The 14127-nt window shown below is 52.0% G+C and overlaps 1 protein-coding gene and 1 pseudogene across 6 annotated transcripts in view; one reads left to right on the forward strand and one right to left on the reverse strand.

Annotated features, from left to right (window-relative positions):
• Positions 1–14127, forward strand: part of EML2 (EMAP like 2) — a 34456-nt gene that overhangs the window by 17136 nt on the left and 3193 nt on the right. For all 5 annotated transcript variants that reach the window (XR_014777140.1, XM_084771352.1, XM_084771353.1 and 2 more), the window contains 7 exons: positions 1370–1504; positions 2474–2573; positions 7293–7447; positions 7563–7688; positions 12900–13031; positions 13473–13540; positions 13947–14035. Coding sequence is in view for 4 of the 5 variants with exons in the window: in XM_084771352.1 (XP_084627478.1) it covers positions 1370–1504; positions 2474–2573; positions 7293–7447; positions 7563–7688; positions 12900–13031; positions 13473–13540; positions 13947–14035 (805 nt within the window). In the remaining variant the exon portion in view is untranslated. The remainder of the gene's footprint in view (positions 1–1369; positions 1505–2473; positions 2574–7292; positions 7448–7562; positions 7689–12899; positions 13032–13472; positions 13541–13946; positions 14036–14127) is intronic.
• LOC311591615 (small ribosomal subunit protein eS25-like) lies at positions 9626–10514 on the reverse strand (annotated as a pseudogene). Its single transcript has one exon. The product of its transcript is annotated as a small ribosomal subunit protein eS25-like (transcript).

Here is a 14127-nt window from a genome sequence, read left to right on the forward strand (position 1 = left end):
GTGGGTGACCCTTTCAGACGCGCTGTACTATATGGTTAGGTATCTGCAACCAGACTCGAACTTAAGTGGACTTTGGCGTCCTCTGCTGGGTGGCCGTGCAAATGGCTTCCAACACTGTGAACCTCGGTTGCCTCCTGTTCAAAATGAGATCAGTAGCGACATCCTCCTCACGGGAGGTGGAAAGTTGGGTATGATGTGGGTGGCCAAAGCGAGGTGTTGTGTGACGCACATCGAATCTCAGAATGCAGGGGGAGGCTGAGCAAAGAACGTCATGAGTTTGGTGCTCTTCTGGCGGCGCACACCTTTAATCCCAGCGCTTGCGGGGAGGGCAGGTGGATCCGCCATCTTCGCAGAAACCTGGTCTGCCTAGTGAGTTCCAGGACAGTCTGGGTGAATAGCGAGAGTCTCTTGGGGGGAAGGGTTGGGGTCGCAAGGAGGCATGGTCGTGAGATAAGACATTGGCCCAAGACCTAGCCAATGGACAGCGCCTTCTCCACAGTTGTGTGGAGAGTGGGGCCTGATTCTGATATGATTTCTGATGCCCCCTATTTGATCACTACCTCTTGGTGGGGAGGCCTGATGGCACTCAGAGGAAGGGGCAGCAGGCTATCTGGATGAGACCTGATAGGCTGTGATCATATGGTGGGGGAGGAGGTCCCCTTCTGTCACAGGTCTAGGGTAGGGGACGAGGGTGAAAGAAAGAGGGAGGGGGGAACGGAAAGATGCAAGTGATGGGATAACAATTGAGATGTAGTCTGAATAAATTATTTAAAAAATAAAATTTAAAGCCGGGCGTGGTGGCACACGCCTTTAATCCCAGCACTCGGGAGGCAGAGGCAGGCGGATCGCTGTGAGTTCGAGGCCAGCCTGGACTACAAAGCGAGTCCAGGACAGCCAAGGCTACACAGAGAAACCCTGTTTCGAAAAACCAAAATAAATAAATAAATAATAAATAAATAAAAAGATATTCACCCAAGATCACGTGGCTGGGCCGAGAGCAGGAAGCTTGATTCTAAATGGAGGCCCCTCCTTAGCAATGGCTAAGGGGATAAGAGGTGCTGTTCTGGAACTAGACTTTTGTGAGCTGGATTCTGGGCACAGCCGTTAGATGGCTGTGTAGCCATAAGCCAGTGTTTGCCCTCTCTGCGCCTCATCTATGATAGGAAGCAGTCATGGGCCTTGTTTCCCAGCGGACAACGGGGATCAGATGAGTTTTATAAAGTGCATAACACAGAACAGGGGCTCCCATAGGGCCCACTGCTCTCTACTACCTGTTCCTGCAAGCAGTCTGTCCAGGGCAGTCCTCTGTGGGATGGGTGTGGTGGCCCTGGTGGCCCTGAGGTCCTCATTCAGAATCTGTCTCTAACAGTGTTCCAATGAGGCGGTGCTGGTGGCTACCTTCCACCCCACCGAGCCCAGCCTGCTGATCACCTGTGGGAAATCGCACATCTACTTCTGGAGCCTGGAGGGAGGCAGCCTGAGCAAGCGGCAGGGCCTGTTTGAGGTGAGTGCTGGCGATTCGTGGACAGGCTGATCTTAACGGCCAGGCAGGGATGCCAGGTGGACAGTCACAGGGCTAGGTGGACAGTCAGAGGTCTAGGTGGACAGTCAGAGGGCCAGGTGGACAGTGGGAGGCAGAGGCAGGCGGATCGCTGTGAGTTTGAGGCCAGCCTGGTCTACAAAGCGAGTCTAGGACAGCCAAGGCTACACAGAGAAACTCTGTCTTGAAAAAAACCCTAAAAACAAAACAAAAACAACAACAAAACAAACAAACAAAACAAATCAACACACTGGCACACGCCTTTATTCCCAGCACTTGGGAGGCAGAGGCAGGCAGATCCCAGTGAGTTCAAGGCCAGCCTGGGTGACAGAGTAAGACTCCTATGTCTAAAACTAAGTAAGAAAGAAAGTAATAAAAGGAAGAAAAGAAAACCAAACAAAAGCCAAGGTGGAAGCCTTCTAAGGAATGGCACCGTGGTTGTCCTCTGCCTGCCATGTGAATGCAGGTGCGTAGGCATCCAGCAACGCGCATGCGCAAAGAATCAGAACAGGACATAAAAGGCCTAGGATGGCAGGTAAAGGGGAGCTTCGGAGAGGGTTCCCCACTCTTCCCGGCTCAGAAGGAAGCATTGAGGGTCTGAGGCACGGAGATACAGCCGGGACAATGAAAAACAGGGTTTCCCAACGCAGGGATATGAGAGGAAGCAGAGAAAACGGAAGACAGAACTGTCAGAGAAGTGAGGGGCACAGAAAGGAGGGGCAAGGGTCACAACGTGATCCGAACTCCCAGGAGTGGCCTGAGCATTTTGGTTGGGAGGAGAAGGGGAAAGGCGGATATTCTCTACGGGGTCTCCCACCCCAAGCCACAGGGGTTCCCTGGGACCAAAAGCCCTGGATTCCTGTGACCGGCACAAGGCGGCGCTGCCCCAGTGACGCTCTGACGCCGTCCTTCCTCTTTCCTCCTGTACTATAGAAACACGAGAAACCAAAGTATGTGCTGTGTGTGACCTTCTTGGAAGGTGGCGACGTGGTCACTGGAGACTCGGGTGGGAACCTCTATGTCTGGGGCAAAGGTTAGTATCAGTACAGTAGTGTGGGCTCCGACCTCTATCTTTTCGAATACTCTTGGCTGAATCTCTTTCTTTCTTTCTTTCTTTCTTTCTTTCTTTCTTTCTTTCTTTCTTTCTTTCTTTCTTTTTCAAGACAGGGTTTCTCTGTGTAGCCTTGGTTGTCCTGGACTCACTTTGTAGACCAGGCTGGCCTTGAACTCACAGCGATCCACCTGCCTCTGCTTCCCCGAGTGCTGGGATTAAAGGTGTGCGCCACCAGTCTGGCTCGAATCTCCCTTTCTTTAACGATGCGCGTGTGGGATGATGGTCACTGTAAGATAAATTTCTCCTCCTGTGTGTGTGTGTGTGTGTGTGTGTGTGTGTGTGTGTGTGCGCGCGCGCGTTCATGTATGCAAGCGCGTGTGGAGGCTAGAAGTAGTGGCCATAGTCAATCTTCCACGTTATTCACTGAGGTAGGACTCTCAATGGAGCCCAGAGCACACCAGGACTCTCAATGGAGCCCAGAGTACACCAGTATGACCAGTCTTGCTAGCCAGTTGGCTCTGCTGTCTCCATTCTCTAAGGCTGCACATTTACGTGTGTTCTAGGGTCTGATTTCAGGTCACCACACTCGCGCGGCAAGCACTGTAAGCATGGACCTACCATTCCAGCCCCACGCTAGCATAAATTCTTCTTTTTTTTTTTTTTTCCTCCTCTTCCATTTCCTTTTTCTTTTTCAAAAATTACTTATTTGGGGGCTGGAGAGACGGCTCAGTGGTTAAGGGCACTGTCTGCTCTTCTATAGGACTTGAGTTTGCTACCCAGCAACTGTTGTCAGGGGACTTGTAATCCTGTAGTTCCACCTCCAGGGAATCCAACTTCTCTGGCTTGGAGTTGCATGCACACATACGTATACACACACACACACACACACACACAGTTTAAAAAATGAAAGTAAGGCTGGGCGTGGTGGTGGCGCACGCCTTTAATCCCAGCACTCGGGAGGCAGAGGCAGGCGGATTGCTGTGAGTTCGAGGCCAGCCTGGTCTACAGAGCGAGTCCAGGACAGCCAAGGCTACACAGAGAAACCCTGTCTTGAAAACCCCCCCTCCCAAAAAAAGAAAGTAAATCTAAAAATGTTTATTTAGTTGTGTGTGTGTGGTGCTGTGTCCTGCACGTATGTGTGTACCCTGTGCATGCAATGCTCACAGAGCCCAGAATGCATCATATACCCTGGGGCTGCAGTTATGCGTGGCTGTGAGCCACCATGTTGGTGCTAGGAACTGAACCCAGGTCCTCTGCAAGAACAACAAATGCTCCTAACACTGAGCCGCCTCTCCAGCCCTTTTAGGGTAAATTCTCATTTTTTTTTTTTTCTCCAGCATCCTTGACAAGGCTCAGCCCCAGGCATCCCCAACTCTGTTAAAGTCGTCCGTGGTTCCCTTAGCCTAACCCACTGCTGGCTTCACGCTAGCAACCAAGGGCTGAGTACAAGTGTGTGAGATGACTCAGCAGTAGCCAGTGTGTGCTGTGTGAGCGAGCGGGGAGGAGGCTGGGTGGAGTTATGTATGCGTGAATGGAAGAGCGGGCGGGAGGATGAATCGGTGGAGAGATTTGTGAATGAGTAGACGGGTGGACGAAAGGGGCATGAATGGACGGGCAAGTGAGCTAATGGGTACGTGAGCGGGTGAGGGAGAGGGATACACGGACGGCTACATGCAAGACCGGATGGATGAATTGATCAGCCGGGCGGGGTGGCGCACGCCTTTGATCCCAGCACTCGGGAGGCAGAGGCAGGCGGGTCGCTGTGAGTTCGAGGCCAGCCTGGTCTACAAAGCCAGTCTAAGACAGCCAGGGCCAGGGCTACACAGAGAAACCCTGTCTCACAGAAACAAACAAAAAAGAATGGATGAATTGATGGGTTTGTGATCGGATGGATGCATGGATGATGAGTGTGTGTGGGGATAGCCAGAGAATGGACACGGAACAGGTGTCCTTGCCTGGGCACTCAGTCACAGCAGCCACTTCCGGTCCCCTCAGCAGTCTTTAATCTCTCCTATTGTCCCTTGCAAGACAAGGTTATTCCTTCTCCTCGGACAACTTTTCCATCCATTCGACCAAGGCAATTTCAGCTCGACCCTTAGATCTTTAATTACCGGTCCCTTCATTCAACAAAGCTTCTCTGCGTCACCAGGCTGGAGCGCCCCCTGCAGGATGCCTAAACCTTCTCTGCGTCACCAGGCTGGAGCGCCCCCTGCAGGATGCCACAGGCTCCTGAGTGTCCCTTTATGGCACCAACCACCTGTGTTTTCGTTGACTGGCGATGGCCAGTCCATCTCTGCCCCTGGCACGAGCCCTGTGAAAGTGTGATCTGAGGTTTCCTCGGTCGCCACTGTGTTCCCATGTGAAACTCGGCCCCACAAAGCTAAACCTTTGCTGGTTGTGTTGGTGAGTGATGAATGAAGATGGATGGGTGAATGAGTCAGGTGGATTGGAAAATGAGTGGATATTTAAATGGAAGGAAGAACTAACGGGTAATGTGGTGAGAGAGGAAGCGAATGAATGGAAGAGAGACACGGAAGGGAGAGAGAGAGGATGGGAGGATGGATGTAGATGGCTAGATGGGTTGATGGACCAGTAGGCAGGCTGGTGGGGAGATGCGTTGATGGACCAGTAGGCGGGCTGGTGGGCAGATGGGTTGATGGACCAATAGGCGGGCTGGTGGGGAGATGAGTTGATGGACCAGTAGGCGGGCTGGTGGGGAGATGGGTTGATGGACCAATAGGCGGGCTGGTGGGGAGATGGGTTGATGGACCAATAGGCGGGCTGGTGGGGAGATGGGTTGATGGACCAAGAGACAGGCTGGTGGGGAGATGGGTTGATGGACCAGTAGGCGGGCTGGTGGGGAGATGGGTTGATGGACCAGTAGGCGGGCTGGTGGGGAGATGGGTTGATGGACCAGTAGGCGGGCTGGTGGGGAGATGGGTTGATGGACCAGTAGGCGGGCTGGTGGGGAGATGGGTTGATGGACCAGTAGGCGGGCTGGTGGGGAGATGGGTTGATGGACCAATAGGCGGGCTGGTGGGGAGATGGGTTGATGGACCAGTAGGCGGGCTGGTGGGGAGATGGGTTGATGGACCAGTAGGTGGGCTGGTGGGGAGATGGGTTGATGGACCAGTAGGTGGGCTGGTGGGCAGATGGGTTGATGGACCAAGAGACAGGCTGGTGGGGAGATGGGTTGATGGACCAATGGGCGGGCTGGTGGGGAGATGGGTTGATGGACCAGTAGGTGGGCTGGTGGGCAGATGGGTTGATGGACCAATGGGCGGGCTGGTGGGGAGATGAGTTGATGGACCAGTAGGCGGGCTGGTGGGGAGATGGGTTGATGGACCAGTAGGCGGGCTGGTGGGGAGATGGGTTGATGGACCAGTAGGTGGGCTGGTGGGCAGAAGGGTTGATGGACCAATGGGCGGGCTGGTGGGGAGATGGGTTGATGGACCAGTAGATGGGCTGGTGGGGAGATGAGTTGATGGACCAGTAGGCGGGCTGGTGGGGAGATGGGTTGATGGACCAATAGGCGGGCTGGTGGGGAGATGGGTTGATGGACCAGTAGGTGGGCTGGTGGGGAGATGGGTTGATGGACCAGTAGGTGGGCTGGTGGGCAGATGGGTTGATGGACCAATGGGCGGGTTGGTGGGGAGATGGGTTGATGGACCAAGAGACAGGCTGGTGGGGAGATGGGTTGATGGACCAGTAGGCGGGCTGGTGGGGAGATGGGTTGATGGACCAGTAGGCGGGCTGGTGGGGAGATGGGTTGATGGACCAATAGGCGGGCTGGTGGGGAGATGGGTTGATGGACCAGTAGGCGGGCTGGTGGGGAGATGGGTTGATGGACCAGTAGGCGGGCTGGTGGGGAGATGGGTTGATGGACCAATAGGCGGGCTGGTGGGGAGATGGGTTGATGGACCAGTAGGTGGGCTGGTGGGGAGATGGGTTGATGGACCAGTAGATGGGCAGGTGGGGAGATGGGTTGATGGGTGAGGTGGTAGAGTGATTGATAGGTCAGTAGACAGATGAATAAATGAATGAATGCAAGTGGAAGGAATGATTGATTGTTGGCTCATTAAATAGATAACTGTAGGCCGGGTGGTGGTGGCGCACGCCTTTAATCCCAGCACTCGGGAGACAGAGGCAGGAGGATCGCTGTGAGTTCGAGGCCAGCCTGGACTACAAAGTGAGTCCAGGACAGTCAAGGCTACACAGAGAAACCCTGTCTCGAAAAACCAAAAAATAAAAAAAAGTAAAAAATAAACCAAAAAAAATTAAATAGATAACTGTAGAAGACTGTGTGGGCGGCAGGGGGATACAAGATTGTTGATGGACCAGTAGATAGGTAGGCGAATGCGTAGATAGATGAGCGGATCGATCGACGGCGGAACTGATGACTGATGAGAGAGAGAGAGATGGATGGGTGGGCAGCCCGTTAGACGGGTGAGTGGAAGGAGCCATGGAGAAGGAGGTGGATGAGTGGACAAATCAAAGGATGGGCGGGTGGGCGTGAGGTCAGGTGGTTCAGTGCCTAGACGATAAAGCACCGAGTCCGTGGACGGTGGGCAGGTGGGTGGGCAGCGGGAGCAAGGACCAAGGGAAAGATAGAAAGATGAGTGAGCAGTTGGATGCGGGCCTCAAGGCTTTTAGGTCCAGCCTCCACCGTGCCAACTCCCATCCCTGATCTCCCCACAGGTGGGAACCGCATCACCCAGGAAATACTGGGAGCCCATGATGGCGGCGTGTTTGGGCTCTGCGCCCTGCGGGACGGGACGCTGGTGTCCGGAGGGGGCCGCGATCGTCGGGTGGTCCTCTGGGGTTCGGACTACAGCAAGGTGCAGGAGGTGGAGGTGAGGACAAGGGCGCGGGGGATGGCCTCGTAGGATTGTGGCAAGGCCCCTACCCCCCCCCCCCACCAGGGCTCTTAACACACCCACAGCTCCCATGCATCCTCTACCATCTCAGGTCCCGGAGGACTTTGGCCCCGTGCGCACCGTGGCAGAGGGCCGAGGAGACACACTGTACGTGGGGACCACCCGGAACTCCATCTTGGTTGGCTCAGTGCACACAGGTTTCTCGCTGCTTGTCCAGGTGAGCACCTCTCCAGTTTTGTTCCCACATGCTCACCGCCGCCACCATCATCGTCGCTATCACCACACGTCTCCATTTCTTTCCCTTCCTCTTTCCGTCCCCGCCGCATCCCTTTCTCTTTGGCCTGGGAAACCCCACGTCCCTTCCCTTCTCTTCAACTGTTGACCTACCACGCTGCCATGGCCCAGAACTTCCCCGAAGGGTTATTTGCCTTCTAAATTGGGTCCCAAGCATCTATTAGAAGGCATTCCTGGGGTGGGACTGACTTTATTACTTCTTCTCTCTTCCCCATCCCCTTCCTGCTTTCCTTTCTCTCTCCCTTCCTCCCTCCCCGCCCCCCCCTCAGTGTTTGAGACAGGGTTTCTCTGTGTAGCCTTGGCTGTTTCGAACTCGCTTTGTGGACCAGGCTGGTCTCAAAATTAACAGAGATCCGCCTGCCTCTGCTTCCCAGGGTGCTGGGATTACAGGCGTGTGCCACTGTGCCTTTCTCTCTCTCTCTCTCTCTCTCTCTCTCTCTCTCTCTCTCTCTCTCTCTCTCTCTCTCTCTCTCTCTCTCGTCTTTGAAATGTGGGTCTCATGTAACCCAGGCTGCCCCCCCCCCAAACTCACAATGGAGCCAAGGCTGGCTGTGGACTCCTGAGCCACCTCCCAAGCACTTGGATTTCAGGTACCCCACCACACTGGGCTCTGATTTCTTCTTGCCGCGCAAATGCCCCACTTCCTGCCTCCCAGTGTGCCATACTCTGTTACAAGCCCACCCAGCAGGAGGCAGTGTAGCATAGCAGTTTGGAAGTTGGAGTCTGGGACTTGGCTGCTTGTATGGAAATCGCAACTGTGTATCTCCTTAGTTGTGTGATGCTAGGCACGCGAGCCTTCCCTCCCGTGTCTGTCAGACGGGGTGAGTGACAGCGTGAGGAGGATCTGACGAGGCAGGAGTTGCTCACAGTGTCCTGGGTCTCCTTCTTCACCGGTCCCGCTTTCCGTATGTGATCCCTGTTTTTCTGTCCTCTGCAAGTCCAGCCGGGATCTTTGCCGCCGCTGCATTAAGATGCCATCCCGGTTTCTATAAGGAGATAGCGGAAAGACGGGGCTGGGGAGGCCGCTCAGTCGGCAAAGCACTTGCCTAGCAAACGTGAACACCTGAACTTAAGCCGCAGAACCCAACTGGGTGTGGGGGTGCACGGAGGTAATCCCAGCTTGGAAGAGACAGAGGCTAAAGGAGACAGCCCTTTTCAAAGAAAATGGGCAAATTCCTGAGGGTGAACACACCCCAAAAGATAAAGCAAGGCCATCAGGATTTTATCATTAATAATAATAATAATAATAATAATAATAATAATAATAATAATAATAATGGGCTGGGGAGATGGCTCAGAGGTTAAGAACGCCACCTGCTCTTCCAGACGTCCTGAGTTCAATTCCCAGCAACTACAGGGTGGCTCCCAACCATCCGTAACATGATCTGATGCCCTCTTCTACAGATAAAGCACTCATATACAATAAATAAATAAATCTTTAAATAATAATAATAAATTATTATTATTATTATTATTATTATTATTATTATTATTATTTATTATTTATTAATGTGTGGGTGTTTTGTCTTTGTTTCTGTGCACATACATGCAATGCCCACATTGGCCAAAAGAGGGCATCAGATCCCTCAGAGCTGGAGCTACAGGTGGTTGTGAGCCACCCTGTGGGTGCTGAGAATAGGACCAGAATCCTCTGAAAGAGCGGTCTGTGCTCCCCCTCCCCCTTTCCCCTTCCCCCTACAAAACAGGGTTTCTCTGGGCAGCCCTGTAGCCCAGGCTGGCCTTGAACCCACAGAGATCTGTCCACCTCTGCCTCCTGAGTGCCGGGATTAAAGGCATTTGCCGCCGCCACCACCGCCCCATGCAACCAGTGTTCTTAACTACTGAGCTTTCCCTCCAGCTCCAGGGTTTCTTTTTAATCATTTATTTGTGGGTATGGTTTGTTTCCCCAAGACAGAGTCTCACTATGTGTATAATGACTCGCCTAGTACTGCTGTTTAGCAGATACAGCTTTGAACGTATGACAATTCTGCTGGACTTAGAGGGGTGTGCCATCATACCTGGCTTGACTAGCAGGACTTTCTTTCCCAGAATCCAGAAAGAGCCTTAACCATTTCTATGAGTATTTATTTATCTTTTTTTTTTTTTTTTTGGTTGTTGTTTTGAGACAGAATTTTTCTAGGTAGCCCAAACTGGCTTTATTTATTTATTTATTTTTCATTTGATTTAATAAAGTTTTATTTTCCCAAATGGACAGCTGATTTAGCCTGCTCATGCATCTTCACCTGCAGCTGGGGCATCTCCACCTTTTGTGTTTCTCGTGTAAATTACTTGGGCCCTGTGCTTGGAAACCAGCTTGATAAGTCCTTTACTAAGCAGCTCCTGAAGGGCCGCCCTGGCCAAGGAGCCAACGGGATCTTCAGTCTCTCAGAGACCACAGCTGGAGTAATAAGCTTATAGTTGGGAACTTCCTTGTAGAGTTTGTCATCTGTGGCTTTGTCAAACAGGACTAAATTGTTGAGCTTGTCCCAAACTTTGCCTTTGGCCCACTTCTTCTTTTTGGCCACCAGACTTATTTACTGGGTCTTTGTCTTTTTTGGCCGACTTTCCAGCATCTTTCTTCTTCTTGTGGTCCTTGGGCAGCATGGCGAAGCTAGGAAAGTGGCCACAACCACTGCAGCCTCACTAAGATGTCGGAAAAAAAGCCCAAGCTGGCTTTAAACTTGCCTGCCTCATGCCTCTTGAGTGTCAAGGTGTACAGATGGAGCCAGCTGTATTCTCTATTATCTATATATCATTAATATATAATATATAATCATATGCTGCTATATTAATCTATCATATTAATTTAATTGTTAATAGTTTAATATATTATAAATTTTAATATATTAACATAGCAAACACGTAACTATTAAATATTTATCATAATATAAATTATATTTTATATAATATAACAAATATAATTGTAAATATCTATCAATATAAATTCTTGCCTGTGACTACAATGGTTATTGCCATTTTGGGGGTTAACAATTACTAGCGACTTTTATTTTCTCTGAGGACCTTCTTTAACCTAGCCTCGCCTGTGTTTGCCATTTTCATTCATTTCTTTTGTTGTTTTTTCCTTTTTCTTTGTTTGTTTGTTTTTATTTTTTAATTTTAATTTTTTTAAAAAACAGGATTTCTTTCTGTAGCCATGGCTGTCTTGGAACTCACTCTGTAGAGCAGGCTGTCATTGGATTCATGGAGATCCCCCTGCCTCTGCCTCCTAAGTGCTGGGGTTACCCGTGTGACACACATACACACACACACACACACACACACACACACACACACACACACTTCATTTATTTCTTTTGTGTGCTGCTAAGAATTGAACCCAGGGCTTCAGGCATGCTAGGCAAGTGCTTTTCCACAGAGCCATGCCCCTACCCCATCACTGGGGGATTCTAGGCAGGGGCTTTTCCACTGAGCTGTATTTCCAGCTCTTTGTTTTATTTTTGTCTTTTGTTTTGTTTGTTTTGTTTTGTTTTTTTCAAGACCGGGTTTTTCTGTGTAGCCTCCGCTGTCCTGGACTCACTTTGTAGACCAGGCTGGCCTCGAACTCACAGCGATCCGCCTGCCTCTGCCTCCCGAGCGCTGGGATTAAAGGCGTGCGCTGCAGCCACCACCCCATCCCCGCCCCCCCCCCCCCCGGCTGTTTTTGTTTTTTGACTTTTGAGGCAAGGTATTGTGTAGCCCAGGCTAGACCTGAATTAGCTACCCACCTGAGGATAGCCTTGAAGTCCTGCCCCTCCTGCCTCCATATCCTGAGAGCTAGGTTTGTGCTGCTGTGTCACTCTCCAGTCATATCCTCTGAGGAACATGGGATAATTGGCCCCATTTTATAGCCTATGAAACTGAGGCTCCAAGCTGAGCATGGATCCATTCCAGCAGTCAGGAGGCTGGAGAGCAGGAGGATTGCTATGAGTTCCAGGCTAGCCTTGACAAGACAGGGAAGCCCTGTCCCCAAAACCAACAGGGCTAAGTAGACGGTTCAGTTGGTAAAAAAATAAAAAATAAAAAATAAAATAAAATAAAATAAATTCTTGCTGTGTAAAGATGAAGGCCTGAGCTTGATTTCCCCAGAGGCCACGGGTTAAAAAGCTGGGTGTGGCAGTAACACGGCTGCAGTCCCTGAACTAGAGAGGCTGAGGCAGGCTGATCCTCACAGCTTGCTAGGCCGCCTGTCTATCCTAGGTTCAGGGAGAGACCCTGTCTCAAAAAATAACAAGGCAGCGGCCGGTGAGTTGGCTCAGCTGGTAAAAGCGTTTGCCACCAAGCCAGCAAGTCATGGGTTCAATCCCTGGAGACTCCATGGTGGATGGAAAGGCCTAACGTTGTCAAGTTGTCATTTGATCTCCACACGCAGGCCTTGACAATGCACCCAGATGACACCCACAAAATAAATGAGTATAAATTTAAAAAAATTAAAAAGGCAATAAGAGTGAGAGATAGAGAAAAATACTTAACACTGAGTTCTGGCTTCTGTACTCAGAAGCGCGCGCACGCGCATACACACACACACACACACATATACACACACACACACAAACGGAGGTTCCAAAGTGAGGTCAGCTGACTAGGTGGCTGGCTCCCATCATCAGTAAGAGAGCTGAGGGTCCTCTGTCACCTTACACTTCTCAGTTCTATTCTTAGGAAAAGGTCACTAAGCTCTTCCCAGGCCCTTAGGGCTGAAACCTGGGAGGTGTGTAGCCAGGTTGAATGGGGCCTGTGTGGCTACTGAGGTCAAATCCACCTCCCCCCCTCACCCCCCCCCCCACAGGGTCTCTCTGTGTAGCCCTGGCTGTCCTGGACTCACTTTGTAGACCAGGCCGGCCTCGAACTCACAGGGATCCTCCTGCCTCTGCCTCCCCGAGTGCTGGGATTAAAGGCAGGCACCACCTTATACACCCCGGCACTACTGAGGTCAGATTCTGAGCCGCCCTCTCTCCTCCCTTCCATTCTGCAAAGGAGAAAGCAAAGAAAGGGTTTGGGAAAGGGACAGGATTTATTTCAAGCCGCAGGGCGGTCTAAGTCAGCCCATCGTGGAAGAGGGTGCCTGAGCAGAAGGGGCTTGCCTGGCTTGCCCGCCCAACGGCTCCTTCCCGTCATCCCCCTCTTCTTCCTCCTGCAGGGACATGTGGAAGAGCTGTGGGGCCTGGCCACGCACCCTAGCCGGGCACAGTTTGTGACTGGTGGGCAGGATAAGTTGGTGCATCTGTGGAGTTCAGAGACCCACCAACCCCTCTGGAGCAGGACCATCGAGGTAACTAAGATGGGAACAGAGCCAGAGGGCTCTGCAGAAACGGCCGCTTTTCACACTTAAGGGCCAGCGGGTCAGGAGAAAGCTACACACTCGGTCTCTTTAAGAAGGGCATCTAGGGGCTGGAGGGATGGCTCAGAGTTTAAGAGCACTGACTGTGGTTCCGGAGGTCCTGAGTTCAATTCCCAGCAACCGCATGGTGGCTCACAACCATCTATAATGAGGTCTGGCGCCCTCTTCAGGTGTGCCGGTGTACATGCAGGCACAATGCTGTATACATAATAAATAAGAAAAGAAAGAAAGAAAGAAAGGGGATGGATTCTGGCGGTTTCTGAAAGGCATCGTTGGGCAGAGAGAACCTCAGGCCATGCTAGGAGCTGGGTCTGAGGTTGGGGTGTGCCTAGATGGACTTGGGGACCCCAGCCCTTTGTCCTTCCCTTCCAGGACCCTGCCCGTTCGGCTGGCTTCCACCCCAGCGGCTCTGTCCTGGCGGTGGGCACGGTGACCGGCAGGTACTACTGAATAGACAGAGTCCTCATCAGTTTATTATCCCTCCTTCTTTAAGAGGCCCTGGGGCTTCCTTCCTGGGGCCTATCCTTGGCCCCGCCCCTTGCATTCACTGCATCCCTACCCTCCCACCCCTTCGTGGGGTTCTGCCCACCTATTTGAAAGACCACAGGCTTCTAAGAGGGAGGAGGTGAGAGATGAAGGCGGGGTAGGTGGTGTTGTTAATCGTTCTCTGCCTGGCCCGACTCCTCCACTGTCTGGCTCCACCCATGGCAATGTGGCCACGCCCCCTTAGTCCTGCATTTGGGAGGCGCTAATCTGTCCTTCAGGCTCCCCACCCACCCACCCCCGCATCTTCTCTACCTTAATAACAGCAGCTCATTCTTCACCCATCACGCCTCGTCTTTCAAGGTGGCTGCTACTGGACACAGACACCCATGACCTGGTGGCTATCCACACAGACGGCAACGAGCAGATCTCTGTGGTCAGCTTTTCGCCAGGTAGGATCCTGGGAAGGCAGGGCCTTGGGGACTGAGGTTCAGGGGTACAGGCTGGGAGGGGAAGCCCCCTCCCATGGGAGGGGCTAGTCATG

Source organism: Acomys minous (assembly GCF_964271855.1).
Source record: "Acomys minous genome assembly, chromosome: 20".
NCBI lineage: Eukaryota > Metazoa > Chordata > Mammalia > Rodentia > Muridae > Acomys > Acomys minous.